We start from the raw sequence: 27649 nt of genomic DNA on the forward strand, positions 1-27649 counted from the left end.
TAAATGTGAATAAAACATGAATGAATGGAGGTTTGAAAGTTAAACAGAAAATGGCTTCTGTTTTGGGAACTGCAGCCAAGCATGGAGTGCACATGTCAGTCTGTCTGTCCCATTTAAAGCCTCCGAGGGCACAGTCCTGCTGCTGGTGCATTATGGATGCGCGGCAGCTATTTTAAGACACCGGCAGGGTGGAGGGGGAGGAGCTTGTGTTTTGAATATTTGAGGGGGGCTGGAAAACACCTGGCTGAGAGAGTACTTTCATACACTTGCTGACTGCAGACAGGAGTTCACACAAGCACCTGAACTTGATGATCTCAATCTGTACTAGATGGCACTAATATATACATATAAAGTATATATCATGAGACTGTTTTTCCACTTCGCAGCACACAAGGAAAATGCGATTGAGTTGCATCATCATTTTTGAAAAGGCAGTTTGCCCACAGGAGACACACTGAAGCAAACAATTTAATCTCCTTTGTCTCGAGGAACTTTTCCCAGCTGGATGAAGCGTGGCGCTCGCTCCTGATCCCGTGTAGCCACTTTCCAACAACCTTGAATGCAATCTATATCCTCTGGCTAGGAAGATTTTTTTTTAAATTTGGGTAAAAGCGCAACGGAAGTTTTTTTCACTCAGGTAGGCAATATACTCCACCCTAACAAGCAGAAAGAATCGTGACAACAGTAAAGGCCTGGGATGAACAAATATAGTTTACTGTATGCCATACCATTTTAAAAACACTCTATGTACCTTATGTGAGGCAGAGAAGGTCCCCACCTAACCTCCAGCAATGGTTTGTTCCCACAGAGCAGAGAGAACATACAACATGCCAATGACTATTCATGTATTGTCTGTTTGTATTATCTGTTTTGGATTAAGATTTAGATTAAGAATAATTATAGGTAATTTAAGCGCATTTCTTATTTCAGAATTGCAGATCACTATCACTAATCACCACCCAAGAAGTAGCTTTCACTTTTAAAACTGGTGATCCCTGCACTATAATATAACTATAAGTCAAAGTCTCTCTCAAAAAAGAAGAAAAAAGACCCATTAAAAAACACGCCCAGTTGTCATCATTTGGATTGGAGCATTTACAGTACAGTAATACAGTAAACGGCGGCACGGTTGGCGACTGGTTAGCACGTCCGCCTCACAGTTCAGAGGTCGTGGGTTCGATCCCGGCTCCGGCCTCCCTGTGTGGAGTTTGCATGTTCTCCCCCGTGCCTGCGTGGGTTTTCTCTGGGTACTCCGGTTTCCTCCCACATTCCAAAAACATGCATGGTAAGCTGATTGGACTCTCTAAATTGCCCCTAGGTGTGATTGTGAGTGCGGATGTTTGTCTCTGTGTGCCCTGCGATTGGCTGGCAACCAATTCAGGGTGTCCCCCACCTACTGCCCAAAGACAGCTGGGTTAGGCTCCAGCACGCCTGCGACCCTTGTGAGGATAAGTGGTATGGATAATGAATGAATGAATGAATAATACAGTAAACGAATTATAGTTGGTGGGAAGTTTCAAACCAATGGCGCCACTTGCTGAGCAAATAATGTAAAAACATCAGCAAAGGGGCAGGCATTTTTTTCATACAGTATCAGGGCTCTGATAGATAGATAGATAGATAGATAGATAGATAGATAGATAGATAGATAGATAGATAGATAGATAGACATGGATAGACAGGGCACACCACACAGTACATTTCGTAGAGTATATTTTACTGAAAAAAGGCTATATTTAGTCCTAATCTAAAGAGAGTAAAAACACTTGGAGAGTTATTTACTTGAAAAAAAAAAACGTAAAATTTTTTCGCTCAGAAATTCCAAGTAAATTTTACAAGGAGGGGTATACGTTCTTCAATGCTTGTGTGACTTTTTTTTTTTAACAAACTAATACATTTCTGAGTGAAATAAAAAAAAATTCAAGTAAACAACTCTCCAAATGTTTTTCTGTGTAAAATTTACTCTGAATATTATTCTCTTCCAAGTGTAAATTTTACGCTGTTTAGACTGGGACCAAATATAGTCTTTTCAGAGTAAAATGTAGTCTACGAAATTTACTGGGTATTTGAATGACTTACTAGTAACATTTTTCCACTACTAGTAACACTTTGACCAACAAGTATGCCATTAAACCAATTAGCTACTACACCCTATAGGCATATGGAAAGTCCTTTGGGTATTCATTTGATATTAAATTAAGGTCCATGTTCTTTGTCCTCACTATCAAGAAAATTCGGCGCACTAGTAGAAGAACTACGACATACTAGTAAGGTTTTTTTCACACTACTGCCAACTGACATTTCTATTTCTGTTCAATAGAACAACATTACACAGTACAAGAAAAACATGCTACTGACTGTTACTAGCACCACTAGTGTCAGTATAAAATTCTACTAATTAACATTTAGAACTTTGCTAGTAGGACTAGTAGCGTACAAATGTCAACTTGCGTACAGCTTTGCCACCCTAGTACATATTTGTTACACTAGTGTGACCTACGAATTGTGCAAAATTGGCATTAGTGGATGCACTGTAAAAAAAATTATTTTGGGAATGCTAAAATAGCAAGTTGGAACAATTTTACAATACAAATTATGAACAATCATGGCAACAATGGACAAAGCAAGCAAGTTGTTTGCGCCAAAACAATTGGCTGGATTGTTTTTCCTTATAACTTTAAATTGATGGAAATACAAAGGACAACAGTTCTGTAAACACTTATTTATTTATTTATTGTGAAATACAGAGCTGAGCATATTTTACTAAGATGTCCTGGTCCGTTTATCGCCTTCCACCTACAGCCGGGGTACCCTTTTGCCGTCTGTCTATCCGCCTTTTAGAAATAATAATCTCTGGTCCGCCTATCATTATAAATGGGCATCCGTTTGCGTTTCCGTCTACAAACCTCGACCAACGTAACCCCCCGGCCATTGAAGCCTCACCGCGAAAATAGACGATAGACGATGACATAGACGGAAAAAGTGGTCTTCCGTGCTTAATCCTTAATGTTTTAAAAGTTTCCCGTCTATCGTTTATCGCCTACAAAATGGGCGTCGGTCATAGGCGTATAGACGGACCGGTCCGTCAGGTAGGGGGGAATGCCCAGCTCTGGTGAAATGCAGGTATAAGAAGTAAACTTTATTTGCACGACAACACATTTAAATACTGTATTTAGTTAAATTGCCTAACTTAAAATTGTATCTAAGTCTTCTCGTCTCTTGTTGCAATTAACCACTAGATGGTGCTACTGTCTGCCTGATGGGGAGAGAGACAGCGAGAGCGCGAGGGAGAGAGAGAGGGAGAAAGAGAGAGAGAGAGAGAGAGAGAGGGAGAAAGAGAGAGAGAGAGAGAGAGAGAGAGAGAGTTGAAGCAGTCTTCAGGTCGGAGCTCGTAGGCACACACAGCCGCATCTGCATCCGGATCAGGCTCAAACGTCGGCGGCTACGTGGATCCTGGAGTCTCGGGGTGGACCTGGAGCTCCTCCGCTGCGGATGTTGTGAGCCCGACCCAACCCCAGAGGTACAGTACGTGCGTGTGTGGACCCTGCGCTCAAATGCGTCAAAGTGACACTGCCATAGAAAAGTGCTGATTAAATTCGCACCGTTCCGCCTTGTTGTCCACTTGACATCTCAGTCCGTTCAGAGTGCAAACATCCACCACGCGTCCGGCTGTGCCGCACATCTCCGGCCGCGCATTAAGTTGCCCCGCAGAATGTTTGGCTCCAGCACTCGTGAGTCAGGCAAGGCAGCGTGCACGCGCGGGCGTGCTGCCTGCTGCATGTGAGTGAACACGGAGAGCTGTCGACTGATCTTGCGAGCGAGCGTCCTGTTATGTAATAACTGGCCGCCGCCACCATCGGTCTGGCTGTTCCACTTCGCCGTATATAGGAATAGCATGCCTGGTGAGGTCCCATGGTGTGCACTCACGGATAGTTTATAGTTTGCATGACATATCTGCAGCTATATAAGCTGAGTTTGGGAACGAGGGTCTTGTGCTTCATTAGAATCCTTTCATGCCGCTGTTTATCTGCCTCACGTGCACCTTCCAAGTTCCACACGGTTTGTCCCCCTCCAGAACAGACATTGCTTATTAGGTTTAGAGGTCGGTGTCATTGAAGCTTGTTTTAGTGAGTTATAAGATCTCATGGAAGCATGGATAATTGGATGTGGCTGGAGAGGTCTTGATCTCTGATTGGTGCCCACTCCAGAGGCCTTTGTTGTCCAATGGAGCACACCAATGACAGCAGCAGATTGTTGCGATTAATGGCAGAGCCCAGTCGACTGGTGAGAAGCAATATGATTTGAAAGCAGTGGAGGCCTGATCTTGATCTGCAGCTAATATTGTGTTTGTGTATGTGTTTTTCTTTTCCCAGGAGACATGAGTGCCTACAGAGGCAACTGGTGGTGTGCAGGGCTAAGCCATTAACAGTTTGGGAGACTGCAGGAACAACTCTGATTGAGTCCACATGGTGCACGCGCTGGCATGAACTAGCCTAAAGAGCAAAGTATTAAATCCAAAGGACCACCCAGGTAAGTGGAAACCTGCACCTGCAGTAACTATTTCCTATTTTTTCTAGTTTAAAATGTCTTTCTATGACTATTGTTACCCTAACCATATTGGCATTTACAGTGGTCCCTCCAAGTCTGTAAAAAAACATCGAAAATTGTGTGAACTTTAACGTTTTTTTCAACATTGAGGGTTCATTTTCGTAGACATGTGCACATGCACGCAGTGTAAAATGCCATGTTGGGCATTCATACGCTGAATTTAAAGGGAATTAGAGGAGCTGCTTCCATGGTGGGAATCTACATCAATTCAGCTGTGTTCACTCCCACAACAGCACAAATATACACATATAGACAAAAATGTCAAAAGAAAGAAAACTCCAATCATGTGGACAGTTAGACTGTGCTTTACGCTACACTCACATTGGGTGTGAAAATAGGGTCCTAGCTGTCAAGCAAGTGCAAAATAAAATCAACCAGTAAAGAAATATCAAAACATACACACATAAAATCCTTTTCATCACAATAACAAGCATAAGCTAGCTAACCAATCAGCGGTGAGCTAACTTGCCAGGTAGCTAGCTCAACAGTCCATGTCATCACTCACTTTTTCAAAACATCGCAAATAGATTCCAATCAGCCGTACCGATCACACAAGATCCAAATAAACTCATTTTTCATACAAAAAAACCCACAAGATTCTGTCTGAGAGTCTTTTTAAGACAATAACAAAGGAAAAATACAGTAAGTAGAAACCTACCAATCTAAACAAAGTAGTGGGTCTTAACAGAAGCAAGGCTTGTGCTCAGTCCTCAGTCAACTAGCATTGAAAGCCAAATACCCTGGACTAAAAGTATGCCAGAATCTTTTCTTCTTTGAGTGAGAGCACACTAACGTCATGCTAACTTCCAGTGGATATTCAAACAACAAACATGCAGAGTTCATCTTTTGATGCTGGCTGAAATGACGTCGAGTGAGCAGCGCCTCCGGCTCATATTTCTCAGGTTGTTTGAACTTTGAGACATATCTTCTTCCCCAAATTTGGTCAAACTCCCTGAACAACTGAACAATGTTGCGGGGGTCTACTGTACATTTAAATCATTGATACAGAACTCAATATTTTAGACATTACAACAAAAGCCCTATGCCACATAAGTAGTACGCATGCCAATGGAGGCTCATTCATGATGCATTTTGTGAAGGTTTGTCTTGATTTTCCCTCACGCTGTCCTCAGGATGTCGTGGGCCAGAGGCCTCTTTGTGGGCAGAGTGGATGAGCGAAAGACGGCGTGGGGAGAGCGCAATGGTAACAAGAAGGACAACAAGTCCTCGCTGTGCACTTCTCGCTACATGAGCTGCCTCAGGGACCCCGAGGACCCGGAGCCCCGGAATGTGGCCTCCCAGCACTACCACGCCCGAGCGGGCACCAGCGGAGGAAACTTGGGCCTGCACTGCGGATGGCAAGAGGACCACTACGGAAAAAGGATTGGCGAAGGCGTGGATCTGGGTCTGAAAGCCGTAGACTTGGCCTTTGAGGATGGCGAACTGAAGGGGAGGAACGAGCAGGACTTGAGGGAGTCGGCCGCCGAGGGCTGCTGCAAGGCCGTGAGCGCCGCCGACTGCTGGAAGCGCGTGGTGTGGGTTTTTCACTCCAAAAAGTTCCGGTCGGCCAAACTGGAGCGTCTATACCAGCGCTACTTCTTCCGACTCAACCAGAGCTCTCTCACCATGCTGATGGGGGTCCTGGTCGTGGTGTGCGGGGTCATGCTGGCCTTCCACTGCATCCAGCGGGCTCCAGACGTGGCCTACGTGTCCGTCCTCTGCGTTGCCATGGCGCTTTTCCTGGCCGTGATGGTGGTGTGCAACCGCAACTGCTTCCACCAGGACTACATGTGGATTGTGAGCTACCTTGTGATCGGGGTGCTGATTGTGGTGCAGGTGTATGGGCTGCTGATGGCGAACCCCCGCAGTGCCTCGGAGGGTGTCTGGTGGACAGTTTTCTTTATCTACATCATCTACACGCTGTTGCCTGTCCGAATGAGAGCCGCCGTGCTTAGCGGCGTCACGCTGTCCGTCATCCACGCTCTGACGGCCTGGCAACGCAACCGGGAGGACAAGTTCATCTCGGAACTGGTAAGTCGCAGCTGCTATCGCAGCTTGATTGTATTTACACTTTCCCCTACCGGCTGCATCGCGACAGACACACAATCGTATCTGCGTGTCAGTTTGTTCTGAGTGTACTCCAACTTCCTACGGCATTCCAAAAACATGCCCCTCAGGTTAATTGAAGACTCTAAATTGTCTATAGGTGTGAAAGTGAGCATCTATGGTTGTTTATCCTTATGTGCCCTGCAATTTGCTGGCGAGCAGTCCAGGGCCTACACTCACTCCCGCTGCAGCTCACCCGTGACCGAGGAGTATAAAGGAGAAATAGAATAGAAATAGAAAAATAGATAAATATAATAAGAAAAAAATACACAACATTAATAATAGTAATAATAATAATAATATAAAAAAATTAAAAATAGTAATCAGGTTACCTATTGGGCCATGGCTCAGTCAGGCCACCAATGAGCCAAGTTGTGGTGGTTCTACCAGAACCGTAACCGTCCCTGATTTAAAACAATACTCAAAGGGGAAGTCAACCCTTAAATTGTGCGTGTGTGCGTTCATTGAGAAACTTACATTATTGAATGTAGTTCTGAACATTTGCACATTGCACTTATTGTTAACATATGTATTTGCATTTCTTTTAACAATGCAATTATGTTTATTGTGATTAGGTGTTTTTTTTTTATCATGTTTTATAATTTTTATTTTCGGGAACATCTGCCTGGGGACAACAGATGGAAATTAGCCTATGGCTATAATCGGGCTTGTTTACGTCTGTATTTTGTTTATGACGTTCATCAACTTGCACTGTGCCTTCAAATAAATTTAAATTGAATGTTTTCTTTTTTTTTTTTTTTTTTTTACAAGAAAATGTTCAATGCTCCTTAACTAGTCGAATCTGAGTCTGATTAATATTGCGTTTGTGCAATATGTTTTAAGCATCAAAATCCACCTGCTTTTAGCAATCTCAGGGGGCGGCCATTTTGACACTTTCTTTCGAGTGAAAACGACATCACAGTTGCTTAGGGCTCAGATAACGACCAATTATGGCTCACCTGTTTTCTGGAACTGAGCCGTGATTGGTCGTTACCGGATCCCTGAGTAACAGTGATGTCATTTTAATTCCACAGAAAGTGGCAAAATAGCCACCCCCTGAGATGGCTACACATATTCCACAAACGCAATATTGAGCAGAATGGCAACTTTCGACTAGTGGGACTGCATAGAACATTTTCTTGTAAGGAAAATTTTTGGACTGACTTCCCCTTGAACGAAATCCATAATTATATTTTTGGCCTACCTGTGGATGAAATTGTGAAACGTGTAGTCTCAGCTAAACCCCCAGAATCATACTGCCCCGTTTCACATGTTTGAACATTAAATGGTTAACATTGACAGTGAGAGGTAATGTGCTACAAGTTCATTGATATTGTTCATGATGGAGTTATTATTGAGAAATAAAACATTTCGGACACTTTTGGATCATTAAACATGTCCGGGTCAAAATGACCCAAGAAGATTTTTGCTGTTGCTGGGAAACGAAAATCACAGGAGGGTTAATGTTGTTTGCAAAGTTTAAGATATATGTATTGCATCAGAATAATGACTTATTTCAAATATTCTGGCAAAATATGAGAAAGGACTGTCACAATACAGTTGTTTGTTACAATACAGTTGTACCTCATTTCAAACTTGGATTGCATGAATCATTTTGGATCCAGGTCCTGCCCTTCTGAGCTAACAAACAGTTTGCAGTGTTGTTGGAAGAATGCTGCACATCTGCTGAAGAGAGAGTGAAATTTGTGTGTGAAATGAATAACGAAGAGCTGAAGTGGTACTGAAATGTTGTGCAATTAAATGAATGGTTGAAATGTAAAAAATATGAGACTAAGAATGGTTTGAAGTGATGTCAAGAAATGTGAAAAGAGGGAAAATATTTCTTCATTTGGGAATTCTACTGTGATCATGTCGGAAATTTGGGGGATTATGATAAATAGTTAAAAACAGTTGGGTTAATAATAACACGATTTTGGGTCAAAAATGGACCGATCCACTCATTGGGTCAATTTGACCCCCTTTCTTGCATTGTTTTGCACCAAACAGTCCAAATTAAGGGGTTGTTTTGTACAAAACTACCCATTCTTTGGGTTGTTTTCTCCATAAACAACCCAGAAAGTTGGGTCAAATTGACTCAAGTAGTGGATTGGTCCATTTTTGACCCAAAATTGTATTTTTAACCCAACTGTTTTTAGAGTGCATGATGTTCTGAACAAGCTTTTGAAGTTGCAATGGTTTGAATCAGTCATGAGATGTTGGAGGAGAAAATAGCTCCTAACGTTTTGGAAACAGTTTGAATTTGAGAAAATGTGAAATTGTGGGGAACAGTTCTCTGCATGTCCTGACTTTTGTGATGATTTGGAGGGTTGTGTGTTGTGCAGTGTGCATTTTTTTTTTTTTTTCACATGCCAACAGCACTGTGACCGCGAGATAGTCGTCAGGCCACCACCACGGCCCACCATCATCACCATACAATGGAGCACATTGTTGTTACTGTAACTCAAGTGGAGACGCCCTACTTTCCCTCCACACCAATATAGGACAAACATTGTTCCGGCTCCTTGCTCGCTCTTGGCGTGTCAAAAGTAGATAGTTCTGAAGTCAGCTTCTCCGATGAGATTTTGGTTTTGTGCTCTTTATTCATATGGCACCATGCAGTACATACACAAGGAACATTCATAGTGCTTAACAGAGGCAAGGAAATAATGATTAAGAATAAAATAAAAGATGGAAATCAAGATCAAATCTCAACATGAAAACAGGATGAATGAAAAAAATGGTTGATGAAAAGCAGTTGTGCGCACTTCTAAATGTAGCGAAGGTTTGAGCAGATATCAGCTGCTTCACTTTGTTTGGTTCTGGGTCTGGAAACAATTAATGAGCCTGTGGGGTCTTGATGTCTCATAGGGAACTCAACTGTCTTGAATATATTTAGCCCCGAGACCATTCAGAGCTTTATGGACCAACCAGGATTTGAAATTCTATTCTTTGACTCACAGAAAGCCATTGTAGACCTTCGAGGCCTGCTGGGATATGCCACAGTTCCCAGGTACTTGGTAGCAGGTTTCCGGACCACTTACATCTGTGGGATTTGTTTTTTTAAAACATTTTGTAAACACTCCATTCCACTAGTCGAATCTATTGAAAATGAATGTGTGAAGCAGCTTTTCTCTGTCTCGTTTGTCGGTAGGGCTTTGTGGAAGGTGGCCTGAGCATTGTGGAGCCCTATCGTATTTATGCCGCCTGTTTATTCTCATTGTGTGGCTACAGTATATCGTGATCATGTAGCTCGGTGCCATTCAGTCCACAATCCCCCGCTTGAGACAAGGAGGCTATTGTAGTCAAATGAAACAGGACTGAACTGGCTGGGATGCTGAGGCCATGCAACCAATCACAAGGAAAACTAGATGATTCCTTCTTGTTTTTGTAGCTGTACAAATAGAAACAGTGGAAAGACTTTTACTTGTTGAAGAGCATTCACACGAGCTACAAAGTTTTCTACATCCCCCATTTCCCTACTTTTCTCAGAATTCCACATCCCTCCGCCCCGCCAAAATAACTCACACACATTCAACACTATAGCGAATAATCCACAGTATAAATATGATTTTAAAATCACTGCGATTCAGTGAAGCCACAAAAAGTGGACCATGATATAGCGAGGGATGGCTGTACTTGTACAATATGCTGGTTAATAATGTAACTTTGCCTAAACGGTTACGAAAGCATTTATGATGGCAACAGTTGGGTCTCTGGGATGAATATATCAATCTGTGAAGCAGACATGCTAGCCGCCAGTTCACCAGGAATTCATTTATTTAAGAAATAATAGATCTCAATGGGAAATGTAGTTTTGGAAGTCGACTTAATGGAAGTTCCATCATCGTAACAGTCTAGCAAAGCAACACACTGTACCCTCATATTCTCTCCTGTATTGTATTGTCATTTTCCCCACACGGAGGATGACTAGCAAATACGTTACTGTTCATATTTGTCTGTTGCCGTGACAGTCTTAGTGAACTTGCTTAGTCAAATGCACTGCAGGTTATTGGTTTTCTTTACCAAGCATCGCTATTAGGCAACCCAGATGACTGTGGAGCCACTGGGAATGAGACAATATTGACACAACTCCACTGGTTGAGTGAGCTTCCAGTATGTGCATGGAAGGCTGCAGACCAGACAGGCTTGGCTACGGGCGCAGATATGCACATTTGTCTGCCGCCTCTGTGTTGACGCGCCCGGCCGGGTCACTTTTATTGCTCTTCCGAAGGATGGCTGACCCCACCTCCCCCACCCCCCGCGGGCCCCACAATATGTTCCACTTCATCATGCAATCAATGGTGGGACATAAGCTTCGCGCTGTTCAACAAGATTGTTGCTCTCTCTCTCTCTCAAGCTTAAAATAGATGTGGGAGGAAAGATAGCAACATTGTTTGGGCTTGTTTATGACTTGGATGAACTGTATCCAACGTTTATACGCATGAGTCTCTATAAATGGCAGTGGTGGGAAGTAATCAAGTGCAAATCATTTGTTACTGTACTTAAGTAGGTTTTTCAGGTAGCTGTTCTTTGAGTAATTATTTTTTGGACAACTTCTTACTACTTCCTACTACACACCTTACGTTTGTAATAAGATATCTGTACATACTACTACGGTACTTAATTTGTCAAATTAAGTTTAACCTCCAAATTAAGATATGACAAAATAGTCATAAGGAAGAAGAAACAGAGAAACGTAAACTAGGCAGTGTTAACAACAACGGCAACAGATTTCGGAGAAGCAAAATACTCCCCACCCGTGGCCTTAGGAAGTTAGGAGAATTGGTGATGGCGATGTCGGTTACAAGAATGAGTCGTGGTGAATGCGTTGTGACTTGTGCCAACAAAAACAATGCAGTCTTCTAACCTGAAAAATGGCATAGAAGTAAAGTGTATTATTGAGTCACTATCAATAGCTAATTGAACATTTTTTTGTTTGCCAGTTCAATGCTAGCAAAGCTCTGGGAACACATTAGCTATTTTTCAATTGGCGTTCAAGTCTGTTCTTACGTCCTCGCAATCTCGTGAAATGTCATCAGCAGTGGCCCAAGTACTGTTCCAGTTGAAATTATGAATAAACCAAGAATGCACGAAATACCCCGATGTTGTTCTTGTCTGCTATCTTAAAACACAGATGTGTCATGTGGACACTTGTGAAACTTGGCTGGACAGTATTTATGATAGAAAAAGTCAAGACAATGCTAGCAAAACTAGCACTTAGTTTAAAAAAAACAAAAAATAGAATGAGACGTAACATTCTTCTCCATTGTGTCAGGTTATCAAAATGGGTATTCCATCAAATTGACAGTAAAAATTCATTTCGTTTCATTACTTTTTACTTTTGTACTTTTGAGTACATTTGAGAGTTTATACTTTTTCACTTTTAATCAAGCATAGGAGATGAATCAGTACTTGAAAAATGATGCATACAGAAACTATGTTAAATATTTGGATATTATAGAAATTATATATATATATATATATATATATATATATATATATATATATATATATATATATATATAGAAATTCTGCAGGCCTGCTTTGACTTGTGTCGTTTTCATTGTGGCTACTAGCGAAACACTGAATTTCCCTTTTGGATGACTCAAGTATTTATCTGTCTGTATGTCTTTTTGTCTTTCTCCCAGTCTGTGTTTCTGTCGACTTCGTTTACCAGAGTCCTTTTCCACACAAGTATCTGTACCTCTACTTAAGTACTGAGTACGAGCTCTTTCGCCACCTCTGGCTTTTCTCCCCTGAGAAAACAGCAGTAGTATCTCATTGTAAACTCAGTTTCACCAGGTGTCCGTCTGTCTGGCTCCAGGCTTCTTGCACTTTTGTGAATACAGAGAGAGTCCATTCAGTCTGTCACGCTCTCTGTATCTCACACAAACTTTGTGGCCCCAAGCGTCACATGGCTAGGCTCCCTGATCTGGGAAAGTAGCATTCTCCTTCTGGGACTTCATCCTCCTCCCAGCTTTCTCTTGTTTTTTTCCCTTATTTGTATTTTCCCTGTGGATACGTCCATGCCGCACGTAGAGCTGAGAAGATGTGAGAGTGATGACGGTCAGGACAAAAGTGTTGTTTTTTTTTTGTGAGAGACCTCCTCGATGGAGCATGACATCCCTGAGGGCGGTGCGGAGGTGGAGGAGTGTGGGCTGTAATGGGGGTGACATGGGTGGAGAGTATGAATAATGTGAGCATGACTCACCGGACTTCATAAGAGCTGCCAGTCTCCTCTGCCCTTTTTTTTGAAAGTCCTTTCTCAAAAGATCCTTCTCAGACGGAGCGACCTTTTATTTCCCAGAGAGCTGACACCGAGCTCCCCACACTCACGGCCACTTTCATGTCTCATTATTCGACTCTGAGGGGGTTCAGTGAGCAACTGCACGGGTGATGAAGATAAAACGACTCTGGCAGCCAAGGAAGCTCACTTTGTAGGACCGACAATCAGAGGAGAAGATGATGGAGTGTTGTCCAGTCATTCATTGTTTCGGACTGGAAAGATATGAAACTTGACCTTCATCCAGGATTCGCAGCCAGTATCCATATGCGCCATCTAGAGACAATCCAGGGAATAGCTGAAGGGGGGCCCCTGAGACAGCTTACATTGGCCCACGTCAATGACAAAACGATAGAACTTTTGCAAAGACAAGGTGTCAGGAGTCCCCCGCCTAGCTATTGCTGTTGGCTGGTGGCTAGTGGTGAGGTAGGGTGTGGTGGGGTGACAAACAGCTGATATTGGACTAATCCCATGACACAACTGCAATGACAGGTTAAGATTTGGGAATAACCTCAATGGATCCCTATGAGCAGTCTTAGTTTGTCAGTTATTTATCAAAAGAATGTTTTTCTCATCTTTACATTCCATTTCTCGCCTCGTTGAAATTAGCCTGTTCTGAGGGTCCTGTCTCATGCAACTGAGAACCTGTCCCACATACTGTATTGCTAGGTGAGCGAGTCCGGTTTCGGAGCCTGGGCTTTGCGACTATAGAGCGGCTTCTCCCTACAGAAGCAGAGCCCAGAGAGGAGAAAAAAAGCTAGTAATAATAACATTTTCACTCCTGGAGGAAGCGCTTCATACATACGTCATGCTGACAACTCATATGCACCATGTAACTCTTCAGGGCTGTCACTGCTAGCAAACTGGTATTGACAGTTAAAAATCATTTTTAGCATTGGACTGAATTCATGCCTTCATTACATCTCAACTGGATCACTGTAATGCACTTCATTTTGAAGTCAGTCAGTCCTCCCTCACGCGTCTCCAGTTGGACCAAAATGCTGCTGCTCATCTCCTAACTGGAGCTCGTAGGAGGGAGCACATAACTACAATTCTGGTCTCCCTTTGCCGGTACCCTGTACATTTTAGAGTTCATTTTAAGATTATTTTATTTGTCTTTAAATCTTGAAATGGTCTCGCCGCACCTTACCTCTCTGAGCTCCTCTGCCTCTACGTACCTGCCTTGCGCCTCAGGTCAGCCAACCAGATGCTAATGGAGGTACTGAGGATTAAGCGGATCCTCAGAGGGGATCAAGTTTTTTCCGTTGCCATTGCCTCCCTTTGGAATAACCTTCCGTCAAACGTTAGGCAAGCCCGCTCCCTGCCCATCTTTAAAACTCATCTTAAAACACATTTTTTGTTCTTTGCCTTTCAATTCGACATGCGAGGGTATTGTTTTAGTGTTTTATTGTGTTTACTGTTTTTATGAATTAATTGTTTTAACTGTCTTTGTTTTTACACGTGTGATTTTTACTTAGGCGGCACGGTGGTCGACTGGTTAGCACATCCGCCTCACAGTTCAGAGGTTGTGGGTTCGATCCCGGCTCCGGCCTCCTTGTGTGGGGCAGGGTTAGTGTGGCGTTTGCATGTTCTCCCCGTGCCTACGTGGGGTTTCTCCAGGTACTCTGGTTTCTTCCCACATTCCAAAAACATGCAAGGTAAGTTGATTGGACACTCTAAATTGCCCCTAGGTGTGATTGTGATTCTGAGTGAGGTTGTTTGTTTGTCTCTGTGTGCCCTGCGATTGGCTGGCAACCAATTCAGGGTGTCCTCCGCCTACTGCCCGAAGACTGCTGGGATAGGCTTCAGCACGCCCGCGACCCTTGTGAGGATAAGCGGTATAGATAATGGATTTTTACTAATGTAAAGCACTTTGCGTGCTGCGTTAGTTTTGTGCTCTATGAATAGTGAATAAAGTTGAGTTGAATTAAGTTGGCCTTAAAACTTTTTGTGAACCAAAGGAGTTGAATCAGCACATTTACTTTTACTAGAGTTCTTTTGTTTTTGTTTTTTTATACCAGACTGTGCTTCTCCATACAGTAAGTACAGATTGTTGGTACTTTTGCCACCTATGGTTACTGTGGGCTTTTGTTTGTTGTTCTTTGGTAGTTTGGATGATCGTAGCCTTGGCAGTAACAAGGACGAAGCAAGACATGGCAAATGTATTCTCTTTACCAAGGGTCAGGAGCCTCAGGACCCTTAGCACTGTCAGTACCATCAGTACCCTCGGACTGACATCTCTCCTCACGGTCCAGCATTCCACTTCTTAAGTCGGAAGCGGTGGTAAGTCAGCCAAGGCGGTCGTGTCGGTCACTGGAGCAGGAACGGCACACCCGAGCCGATTTAACATGTTGGCTTAAGGTCAACAACTGTTGGCAGGCTGCTCTACTCTTTCTGCTCCCAAATTGTGATGTCTCTGATGACTAACACTCAGTGGGAACTAGTGCTGTCAATCAGTGTATAATTTGATTTGTCCATTTTCAGGTGGCAGTCAAAAAAAAAATGTCATTAATTATTTTCTTGTCGGTCTTTAACACCCACAATTTAAAAAAAAAAAAAAGCATGATTTTTCATATTTCAGTTTTGGCTCAAACAAACAAAAAAAAGAAACTGATTTTAATATTTCATTGGTCCATTGTCTGTGAGCTGGAAGTTTTGTAAGGAGCATCTGGTGTATCAATGCACAATGGTTGGAAGAAGAGTGAAAATAATGGTTCTTGAAGTGGTTTGCCCCAAGTCTACTCATCCACATTGTGTGTTTTTTTTTTGTGGACATGAATGTTGACAACAATGCAAGAGGACAAACAAACTGCAGTGAAAGCAATTCATTATCTTCCTTCAACAACAAAATAACTTGTCCACTTTTTTGTTTTGTTTTGTTTTTGTTTTCGATTGCCAATTGTAGATGGAACGAACAAATGATTAACTGATTGTTGTCACCTGGGCGACTGGAGTTCAGTTCCGCACCGTGGAAGAAGATGTTTGCATTCATTAGAAAGATGTCATCACACAAAAACGTGTTTTTTTCCCTAGGTGCCCTACCAATGGTGATAGATTTACTTTTTAAGCAGGGTAAAAACATACGGTACTGATAATTTGAGAATCTTCCTCCTTCAGTCAACAAAGGCCCAAAGCCACAAGTCAGTGACGGGGGCTGTAACATATAAACATACATGGTGCAGACCAGATTAGTTTGGCTTGCAGGAGCCCACCTGTCTCGCTTTTGTTCACACAGGCACCAGACACATTTACATGAGAGCTCCACTCATGTGTGCTGCTTTGAAATAGCGTACTGTATGTATTTCCATAGCATAGCGTATGAACAGCTGTAACCTTACACTTAGATGTCCTAAAAGGGATGATGTGATTTACAAAAGCATTGTTTGGGTTCTAACATAACCAGCCGCTTGGGAAACATGTCATACGTGAATTTACATTCAAGCAAATATATCAATATATATATATATAGAGAGAGAGAGAGAGAGAGAGAGAGAGATTCTTTGGTCTGTGGCAGAATAATTTTGAATCCCAAATCCCAAACGGGCTGGTCCATAGGAGGATCTGTTGGCAGACAGTTTAGGAGGAGAGCCTGGTTTCAAAGGTACATCAGGGCTGGGTGTTTGTTATTGTGTGTTGTTACAGCACAGGAGGAAAAACCTGTTCCTACGCTAGATTGTTGTGGGGTCAAATGGATGCGGGACTGATGGAAACTTACTGATCCCTGCTCTGAACACTGGAGAGCAAGATAGCATGACATGTCCCAGACATGACATAGATCAGAAAAACTTGACTGCAACCACACTGGCCACTGCAACCGTTTTAGCAATTATCGTATTTGGCACGGATTGTGCCATTGTGAAATATGTACTGTTGATGTAATCGTTCTTTTTTTTAAACTCTAGAGGGGTTCTAGGTCCACTGACCACACCTAAGGACCCTCATTTTCTTACAGAGTAGTGGCAACACATTTTGATAGAGGTCTAACCAAGCTCTTTATTTATTTATAAACAAACTCTAATTTAGTCTTGTTAATATAAAAAAACACATTAGAATATTAAGAAGTTGAGAGGACAGAGAATATAAATATGAAATTACTCACTTTCATCGAAATTGGGCGCAAAGTTCAGATCATTCCAGCTCTCACCATTCGCAGTTCTCACACAAACATTTTCTTAACTGAAATGAATGAATGAGGGGGTAGAATAAACAAAAAGTGTTCTGCACAATAGTTTGGATTTATTGATATAAAACGTGATCTCATCATGATCACCTCCACAAAATAAAAAATACCTTGGCGATTGCTCCTCCAATTTCACAAGATGAAGCGGACAAGAGCTTGAATGCGCACACGAACCCCGGTTATATTTCGGACATTTAGCAACACTAAACTCGTGTAAACTCCCAGGAGGGAGACGGCGGCTTGCAGCGAGCAGCAAGGCGGGCAGATTGGATCTTTATACCCCCACTCCCTTCCCTCCCCAGCTAAAGGTAGGTTAACGGGACGGCTAATAGCAACAACTAGCTTCAGGCCGTTAAAATAAAAGGCGTTAGCACAACAACATTAGCTCCTTACTGTCCGCCCAGCGTGTAGAGGTGATCATGAGCGTCTTCATGTCGCGGGGTTGCCTCCCAAGCAGTCGCGAGCGGTGTCCGACACTGCTTGCAGCCGCCACCTTCTGCTTGAGTGAAGCGGCGTGAGAGTGAGCCCTCATCGAACAAGCGCCAATGTTCAGCGAACAAAAAGTTCCAGCGAGGCTGACTGCACAGATGAGTGTGGCCGCATTGGAGCGCACCATTTCGGCTGTTACGTTCCATTGGACTGCGTGTTGTAGGTCGAAAAAATTCCTCATCCAAATAAATGTGCACGTCTACTCATTCCCACTTCAGTCCCTGTAAATATCCTGACTGGTGATTAATGCCTAACCATGATCAGCAAAGAAGCTTTTTTTTTTTTTTGCTGTGTGCGCTCGTCCCAACATAAAGCTATGTAGCGCTGCTCACTTCCACATTTCCTTATTCTCATATAAATCAGCCACGGCAGCAACATATCCTCTTGATATGTTGAAGTGGGCATTAGTAGGGATGTCCTCATAAATTTTGGTGCTAATTGATCGCCGTTTTTGGACGTTAAAAGCAATGAAAGTACAATGATTTCCAATGGAGAGTTTGGAATCGGTTCCTCCGGTGACTCCAGCCAAACAAGGATAGAACGGTAGGGGGCGCGGCCATTGGCCTAATTAACCAAAGGCGTTATTCATGGAGTTACTTATTTCCTAATCTCTCCAAAATTAATGGATAAAATAGAAAATGGCAACTCTTTTCATTTTCCTGATCAAAAATTATATAATATGAACTTGTTAGTGAAAACATGGCCATCCGGCCCCACCGTCCCTTTAATAGGTGCTTCACTAAAACGGTGGTTGACTATGAACCTCAGAAAAGGAAAAAAAAAAAAACATCTGGGCATAAGACTAGCAGACAGAGCAAGAGGGGAGGGACCACTGGCAGCTGAGAAGAATTAGCAAGATTTCTGCTCACAGGTAAATTCAACACCTCTATTAGATTTTTCATTGATTGTACGTTCCAAAAAATAAAACTTCAAACCGATAACATTTTTCGTTACAGTAAGTAAGTCATGCTACTTAGGTAGCATCCGTTGCTGATGTCATTTTACTGACAGTGCTAATGCTAATCTAAGCATCGCTAGTGCTGCTATTTTGTTGAAGCTAGATAAGCATTCTCTGTGACTATTTATCAAGATTGCACACTTTCATAATTGCATTCCATTCATACACGTGAGTTAGGGCATGTCTTTGGTCAGAGACACAAAGGAGGCGAGGGATTAGTGAAGTGAGGCAAAATTCAAATGTTGCTAGCAGGTTTAACACTCTTAACTCCCACATTTTAAGCACGAATGTCATGTGAAACCTTAAAACATAAGAAACACATAAAAATTGTTGGATAACAAAAGGGTGAAGCAAATGGCAGTTATAAGCTTAGACAAGCTCTCTTTTTCTTCAAAATCCACCTAATTCTGCATGTGGTATAAAATATGAGGATTGAAAATATGAGTCAAGTGAGACTAAGAATCTGGGTTTGGTGGAGGTTTTTTTTTTTTTTTGCTCAGCACTCATCCCATCATGGCCCACACACTGCTTTTAGTTAGTGCGTCAAATGGCTTTGATCTGTTTGTGCGTGTGTGTGTGAGCTTTATGGATTAGTAGTACAGCTCACTGGGCTAATTGAAAATAGTGAGCAGCCATCGCAATGTTGCCTCAAATACGTCCAACCCACATCTTTTATAGCTACAGTATGTGTGGGAAGTAACCAAGTAAAAATAAAGTGGTGCCTTGAGATATGAGTGAACCGATTTACCCAAAGTTTTTCCAGATACAAGCCATCATTCAGCCAATGTATATTTATTTTTTTTTGCTTTTACTTGCTAGCAAATTTTGATATATTAGCATTGTATGGTGGGAGTGAACTAAAGTTATGTCACTTGACAACAAGCAGCAGTTTGGCAGATAGTGAAAAATTCTTGAAAAAGAAGCTAAACACTGCCAGTTGAAGTTTACTGCCAAACTCAACACAATATCAAGAAAATTACACATTTTGTGCATCTTTCCTAGTCTGTTTAGCATAATGCTGACTTTAAATGCAAAACGCCATAGATGGGCAAGGGGAAACCATCAGTGTTGCAGTGTCTAAGCAAACACTTTAAGCAATGGATATTTGAACACAAACATTGGAGCTACATATGTAAACAATGTCACATTACTCACAGGCATATATTATTAATCCTTTCCGAAAAATATGACTACAGCTTACTGAGTCAGTTATGAAACACTGTGTGAATTATACCGCCCCCAGGTGGCCAAGGAGCAGCACAGTGTCCATTGCATAAAGAGCAAAAAAACACCCAAAAAAGTGGTAAAAACTGTTTAATTCGTAACATTCTATTTAAATATGCCATTACTGCATGTTTATTATAAAGTACAAAATTAAAGACAGCTAATTTTTGTATATATATACATATATATAGATTTTTAAAAAAACATGACCATTTTTGGAGGAGTGTGGGGGGTTCAAAGAGATTAATGGAAGTTCCATTCATTTCAATGGGGAAAGATGATTTCAGTGTTTTGGGTTACTAGCGTGGTCCTGGAATTAATTAAACTCAAATGTCAAGGCACAACAGAGCTTTTACTAGATCCTTTTTTTATGTACTTCTACTTCAGTGCATAGTGTAATTCCTTTTTCCACCGCTGATATTCTACTCCAACCATGGCACAGATAACAGCCACAAGCATGGGTGGGAAAAGTTAGCATCAGTTATGAATTAAATATTGCTCTTAAAACATAGCCAACAAGAAGGAAAATAATAGCTTGGCTAATAATAGCTGAGCGACTGCAATCTTCCAATAGCAGCTAACAACTTGGCTCAGTGTGAAAGTAAATAGAGGCTGAAGTGTGATGGCTGACAGCCAACCAGCCAGCACAAATATATTTGGAATCCATTAGTGGTGTTAAATGTTGATCAGCGTGGTATGCTAACTTGGGCTTTCATGGCATGTTGTTTCTCCGTGAAGGTGAATAGCTGTGTGTCAAAGTTCAGGATCAACACAAGACAACGGTCACACTTATCCGTCCTGTGCCTCCCGCTTCCCCCTCCATTATCTGTTGCATAGTTAAACCGGCAACAGCGAGTGTAATGGCGAGAGAATGTGCCGACGAGACTGTGTTGTAATTGACAAACATGATCTCCATCGCTGTGCAAACACGGAACAATGTCCTGCTGTTTAAATGCCACACACACACACCCACACAAATCCAGTGGTGGGAAGTAACAAAATACTTTGTTATTGTGCTTAATTCGGGCATGTGTACTTCTGATAAATTTTCCTCAAGTCAAGTTTATTTGTATAGCCCTTTATCATAGGAGTCTCAAAGGACTTATTAGATTAGTGACATCCCCTGAGCTAAACCCCACCAATCAGGCAAGAAAAACTCAAAACCCAATTAGGGGAAAAAAATAATAAAATGCTGAGAAGGAAGCGCAGATCTCCCTTCCAGGATAACCAGGCTGCAGTGGATGCCTCGTGGGCAACATTTCACTCATGTTATGGTGCTATAAATTGTTAGCTAAAACAGCTTGAGAGTCCATTTATTGAGTTGAAGCGCTACAGGTAGACACCTTTGCCCCTCATGGAAGTGGGTCTTCCTCAGATTGTGTCCTTGTCAGTCGGCGCAGAATCCATCTAGCCAAAGCATCGGATTCAGTCATCGCCACATAGTGAGAGAGGAGAAGTGGTAGTAAAACAGGCTTATGTGTGATTTATACGGAACCCCTACAGTGACATGGAAGTTAAAAAAAAAAAGATTTGCATTCCCTCGCAAAAATTGCGAGATAACGCAAAGTGTGTTGTGAGGGAATGCATTTTGTTTTAAATGCGTGGTTATGTACTTCTGGGTCAGTTTGGCAGCTAGCCTAGCCTAGCCTAGCCTCTAATGCGCGGCTGTTTGAGAGACGACAGTACGTCGGAGACGGCCAGCAAGAATAATGGAGGAGGACTTGGAACGGTCCTTGCGGTCAAGAGATTTCCTGTATTGTTTAGTACTCGCTTCAGATATCTTTCACTTATTTGGAAACCATGCTTAGTATCAAAAACTGATTTTATGTCTTTGTATTCCAAGCGAATTCATCCATCCATCCATTATCTGTACCGCTTCTCCTCACAAGGGTCGCGGGGCCAAGCGAATTCAAAGCAATTCAATTAAACCCGAACCACAGCTGAAAGCGCTCCCTTTGTTGCTTTTGTTTGCCCGGAAGATGACCGGTAAGTACACAAACACACATTTGCAAATGCATTCCCTCGCAAAAAACCTTGCGTTATCTCGCAATTTATGCGAGGGAACGCAAATCTTTGCGAGGAAACGCAATCTTTGCGAGGGGACCCAAAATTTTTTTTTTTTTTTTTTTTTTAACTTCCATGTCACTTTAGGGGCTCCGTAGGTTTAACTAAATGCATGAGTATAAAAATAAGTCTTAAGTCGAGATGAAAGCATTTTTACTGTGGTAGCAACTCTAATTTCAGATCATGTAAAGCCTACTTTTAATTAAGTAAAGGAGTTAACTCAGTACTTCTACATCAGTCATTTTTTACACAGGTTTCTGTACCTGTGCTTTAAGAGGAAGTCAACCCAAACATATTTTTCTCAAGAATATGTTCTATGCACGCAGCTAGTTCAAACTTGGCATTCTGATAAATATTGCGTTTGTGGAATAAGAGTTAATCCACTCGTTTTTAGTCATCTCTGGGGTCGGCCATTTTGTCACCTCTGTCGACTGAAAATGACATCACAACTACTCAGGTAGGGTAGGCTTCGGTAACGACCAATCACGGCTGACCTGTTTTCTGAAGCTGAGCCGTGGTTGGTCGACCTGAGCCCTGAGCAGTTGTGCTGTCATTTTCAGTCGACAGAAGTGACAAAATGGCCGCCCCCTGAGATGGCTAGATTTTCCTGCTTAACTCTTATTCCACAAATGCAATATTAATCATAATGCCTTATTTCAACTAGAAACCCTGCATAGAACATATTCTTGAGAAAAATGTGGAGTTTTGTTTGGGTTAATTTCCTCTTTTAGTTCAGTGTGAGTATTTTCGTCACTTGTGAACGACGCTTACCTTGTCGAAGCGTCGCTCATTTAACCTACCCAAGCCAAAAGGTCTGACAGCACATTCTCGTATTGTCTGTGACAGAACATGAGTCATTTCAACACATTAAAAAAGCCCTCGTCTCATGATTCAGCTGGAGAAGTCACAGGATCCTCTCTCTCAAATGCAGAAACCTCACAAAGAATCACGTTGCCTCTCCAGCAATTATGCCCACTCCCTGCAACAGCAAAGTAACACAAAACCATTTGGACTAAAAATGGAGGTACTGTACACCAAAATGGTATTTGGAAGAACTTTCCAAATACATCTGTTTATTTTACTCATTTGCTAGTTTGTGCATCAGCGTTATGCTACGGAGACAACTTGACATGCGTTAAGAGTCAGTCATAGATGGATGTAACGGAGAGAAACCGGTCACTTTTCTAAATAAAATGTTTTTCAGCCTTGGATAATAAATAAACCGGAAGTACTGTAGGTTTTTTTCTTTCTTTCTTTCATCTCTGTGGCCCGCCGCAGCCCGGTCCAAGTGCCTGTGGCCCACCGGGCCGCGGGCCCTGTGGTTTGGGACCCCTGCTCTACTACATAGGACCCCCGAATACCCGCGGCTCGGCACCTGCAAATTCTTTTAGATCTTTTAAACATATTTTTTAATCATTTTTTGGGGGGAAGTGTTCTCATAGAAAATGCACATTGGAGGTTAATCAGCAATTTTTATCGAATTTTGGGGGTTTACAAAAAAATGCATACATATTTTTTTGTCCCCTAATGCATATGAATGGCCATCAATTACATGCAGATTTTTGCTATTTGTGACCTAGGTGTGATTGTGACCCTTGTGAGGATAAGCGTTATAGATGTGATGGATGGATGGCCTGGTCCTTATCCACTGTGAATAGCGTGGTTCCACTGTGTAATTTTAGGTTGTAAAATCATAAAAAGATGGCGGACATGGCTTAGTTGCATTTGCATTGGATTTTATACTGCGCTATACTACTAAGTGGGTAGCCTTTATCATTTTTGGGCAAATTGGGAATGACATGAAGGACATGCCAAAATAATATAAACCTAAAGAGTGAGTTAATTTTTGTGACAAAAAAATGCACAAAATATCTTCTTGCATTTGATGTTGGTTTGCTGTTCAGCAGTTTTGTGCCGCCCTTAAATTGTATTTTTAATGCAAGAAAGCCATGTGCACTGATTAAAATGTTCAAAACAATTCAAATATGCCATATATGGTCATCTTTTGATCATGCCAAACCCTTTGTTGTTGGAGACTGGATCTTTTATACATGCATTGACAAATGGATTATGAAAAATTAGATATATTAAGAGTATATATTTTGCACGTATGCAGACATTTTGTCCGTATTTTAAGTGGCTTTTGTGTCATACGGGTTAAAAAGTGCTATGTGGCCCCCCCAATAGTACTGATGAAAAATTGCCGCCCCGGTCCAACAATTAAGTTTGCATAAAAGCCGTGTTTCGTTCGATGTAACTTGCCCTGAGTGTGTGGGAATTAGTTACCACTACCACTCCTACGTAAAATGTATACAGTACATTTAAAAATTGGGACAGTGCACTTGGAAATGTGATCTGGAAGAGGCCAGCACCAAGAGGCCAGAGTTAAGAGGAGTTTTGTCATAGGTCACAAGGCATGACTCCTTCTTGTGACTGGCTCCATGACAGGCCTTAGGTCATTCGGAAGCTCCAGAATTGTATTGCTGAATCGACGATAAGTCACGATAATTTTTGTTTCTGCCATTTCAAAAATCTTTACACAAGCAGAAAAGTCCGACTGGCAAAGTGCAACGTGTTGTTTGAAGATGCAAAATCAGCCAACACAACTCCCCTCAGGTTTGATAAATCATAGTGTGCAGGCTAAATCCATCCTTTTGCTTATTACTCCTCTAGAATGAAAATGATAAATGATATTTATTCCTTGGAAATGTTGTCCACACTATCTGGCTTCATTCAGATTGTTTTTGGAGCATGTCCGTCTGAGCCAAAACACTCACGTGTACAACCTGTTGTTCTGGAAACAGTATTGATTTGTACGTGTAGCCCCCGACTACTCAAAGATAGTGTTATTTTGATATCAAGTAAGTTGGACCAGATTCTAGATTCTTGAAGGCTACAATAGTGGTAAGGGCAGGTGTGCAAATGAAATAGCTGGAGACAGAATTGAGCAACAAGAATAAATGTATTAAATGTAAACAACAAAAACTATTTACAACTTAACAGCCGGCATCTATATACATGTGGTACCATAGTTCACAATTGAAAAAAAATAATACCAGAGTCCTACTGAGCTCAGTAATATTCAGTCTTTAAGTCAGTCAGTCAGTGTCCTCTTTCGTAGTCTTAGGTAGTCCTTGAAGAAGTGGTGTAATAGTGGTAGTAGAGTTTGTTACCACGTGATGTTTCTCAAAGGGTAGTGAAGAAGGTTTTCTTATCTCAGTTGTGGTTCTGGGCACAGGCTCACCATCTCCATCGAATGAGAATTAATCTTCTCAAATCTTCTTGTACAATGTCTGTACCAAGGTAAAAAACCTAGCCTGCATAACAATAATTGTATTATTGTATGTAGCTAATAAAAGTATTATCAATTTGCAGTCTCATCAGTCGCTATAGCTTCACAGTAGTTCTCAATTTCTCAAACGCTGCATTCAAATATCACATTCGAAAACAGTTATTCATGTACATACATGCATGTTTTCCAAAATATCATTGTTACACATGAAATTAACCAATGCAATAACAATAACATATTTCTCTATTTATCTTCAATTCCTTATCAACCCTATGTTGTATGGTTAACATTTATCAATCATTTGAATCAAGAAATAATTGTATTACCAACGGGTAGTTGAGTAATTCAATATTCCACTTTAAACTCACATTACATCAAAATGAGCATTTAACATCCAAATGTCATATAATTCACCAAAAACATTTTTACACATTCATTTGTCAACCTAAACCTTGCTTTAGAAATACCTTTAAACAAGTACAATCAAGTTTCTTTCAGCAAATAAGCAGTATATTAACACTCGCGATTAGCATTAGCTTAACGTTAGCCTAGCATTATCGTTTTTACGTCGTAGCACATGGCGACTCACCAAGACGACATTCTAGTATGAACACGGTCGGACTGTCATGGACCCTCAGTCCCCGCTGGAATTCACACTTTTAAAATAAAACATTTCCCAATTAGCATTTGAATATTGGTCACATTTACTACAACTTGACTTTGTCCAATTAGAAAGTCATTATCACCTAAGTGACATTACACAAGGGAAATTAAGTAAGGTAGAAGATGCACACTTCCTCTTACCAAAATAAATGTTTTTCAAAGTAAAATGGTGCATTGAAATAAAATATAACGTTTTCTCTACTGGGTTACATACGCTTTGGAGAGGAATAAGAGTAAATATTGTATATGATCAGGGCGGGGACTGGAATTGTTGGAAAGTGAGTTGCTGGGACGGGTGAGTGTTATCTGATACTCTTGAAACTCAAGTCTTGTGTTTTTAGAGCTGCTCTCTGCCCATGTGCTCTCATTTAATGTGATTGAATCATCCTATTTTTTATGAGCTCCATGTACATGTTGTCCAAGGGACTAAATGTACTTCTGTGTCTCTTCCGGTTAAATGCTAGCCTAGGCTGGCTGGCTAGGGTTCTTATTGTATATTGTGCTTAAAAGGAGATGGCATTCCTTGCTCATAGTTGCATATTTGAAGGTCAGGACTGTCACATAGTTGAGATGAGTGAACAGAGCCAGCAGAGATCTGAACATTTGAGTAATTGCTTGGTCAGATGATTATCCATTCATCCATCCATCCATCCATCCATCCATTTTCTTCCACTTATCCAGGGCCGAGTTGCTTCAGCTTTAGCTACTTTAGCTAGTCCAGACTTCCCTCTTCTGAGTGACTTCATCCATCTCTTCTGGGGGGATCACAAGGTGTTCCCAGGCCAGTTGAGAGACACAATCTCTCCAGCGTGTCCTGTAGAGTTGTAGAGCTGGTCCACTGTTCCACAGCTAGGATGAAAACCAGACTTGTGTAAAAAAGACAGGTAAAAGAATAAGCACTGATTCAACTCCTGTACTTAAATGAATGTAAGTACCAACGTTGCCCTGCGATTTGCTGGTTACCAATTCAGGGTGTACCCTGCCTCTCACCCTACAACAGCTGGGATAGGCTGCAGCACGCTCGCGACCCTGATAAGGATAAACAGTTTTGGAGAATGAATAAGTACAAAAGTAATAATTGTCAATGCCAATCATATACAATGCCCATTATGACAACTTCCACAATGAAAAAATCACTGCATGAAATAGTTTTCAACTTTCATTAAATTGCATAGTACTCCTACCAAGAAAACGCAAACAAAATGTTGTCTCATGTTATTTTCAAGCTCATATTAGCTTGACTTTTATGATATGAAAGTACTGATATCTGTTATCAAACATAGGTCGTAAAAAGGCAAAAGTAATCCAAAAAAAATATATGGTACTCACGTAATGTACAAGTACCTTAAGTAATGTCAACTTAAGTTCAGAATCAACTTTATTGGCCAAGTATGTAAAACACACAAGGAATTTGTTTTTGGTAGTATGAGCTACACTAGTATTGCAGCAACAAGCAACTATGATAAACAAAGACATGACATATAAGTTCAGTCACAAAGTATTTGTACTTGGTTCCTTGCCACCACTGGTGGCCAGGAAATGAAGTAGGGTGGTGCGTGCATGCGTGTGTGCATGCGTGGGCTGGAAGGCAATGAGTGGGATGGCTGGTTTGTTGGGGACACAGCAAGGAGGAGTGCAAACCCTTTAATGCCCTAAACCCTCCCATCCCTCCCTCCCTTCCTCATTTCTTTTTCTGTGTCTAGCCAAAGTCTAACACCACCCGCCCTATCTCACAAACGCAGACTTGTGCATTCCCCATTTGATTTATGTCATTCAATGATA

At 41.6% G+C, this 27649-nt stretch overlaps 1 protein-coding gene across 1 annotated transcript in view; it reads left to right on the forward strand.

Moving 5' to 3' along the window:
* Positions 1-3376: 3376 nt before the first annotated feature.
* Positions 3377-27649, forward strand: part of LOC147152819 (adenylate cyclase type 6-like) — a 56033-nt gene continuing 31760 nt past the window's right edge. Inside the window, exons 1-3 of the mRNA XM_086027753.1 lie at positions 3377-3520; positions 4374-4530; positions 5742-6639. Coding sequence (XP_085883879.1) covers positions 5743-6639 — 897 coding nt within the window. The 5' untranslated portion in view covers positions 3377-3520; positions 4374-4530; position 5742. The remainder of the gene's footprint in view (positions 3521-4373; positions 4531-5741; positions 6640-27649) is intronic.

Source organism: Filicampus tigris, chromosome 1 (genome assembly GCF_054856515.1).
Source record: "Filicampus tigris isolate MCC_2025a chromosome 1, RoL_Ftig_1.0, whole genome shotgun sequence".
NCBI lineage: Eukaryota > Metazoa > Chordata > Actinopteri > Syngnathiformes > Syngnathidae > Filicampus > Filicampus tigris.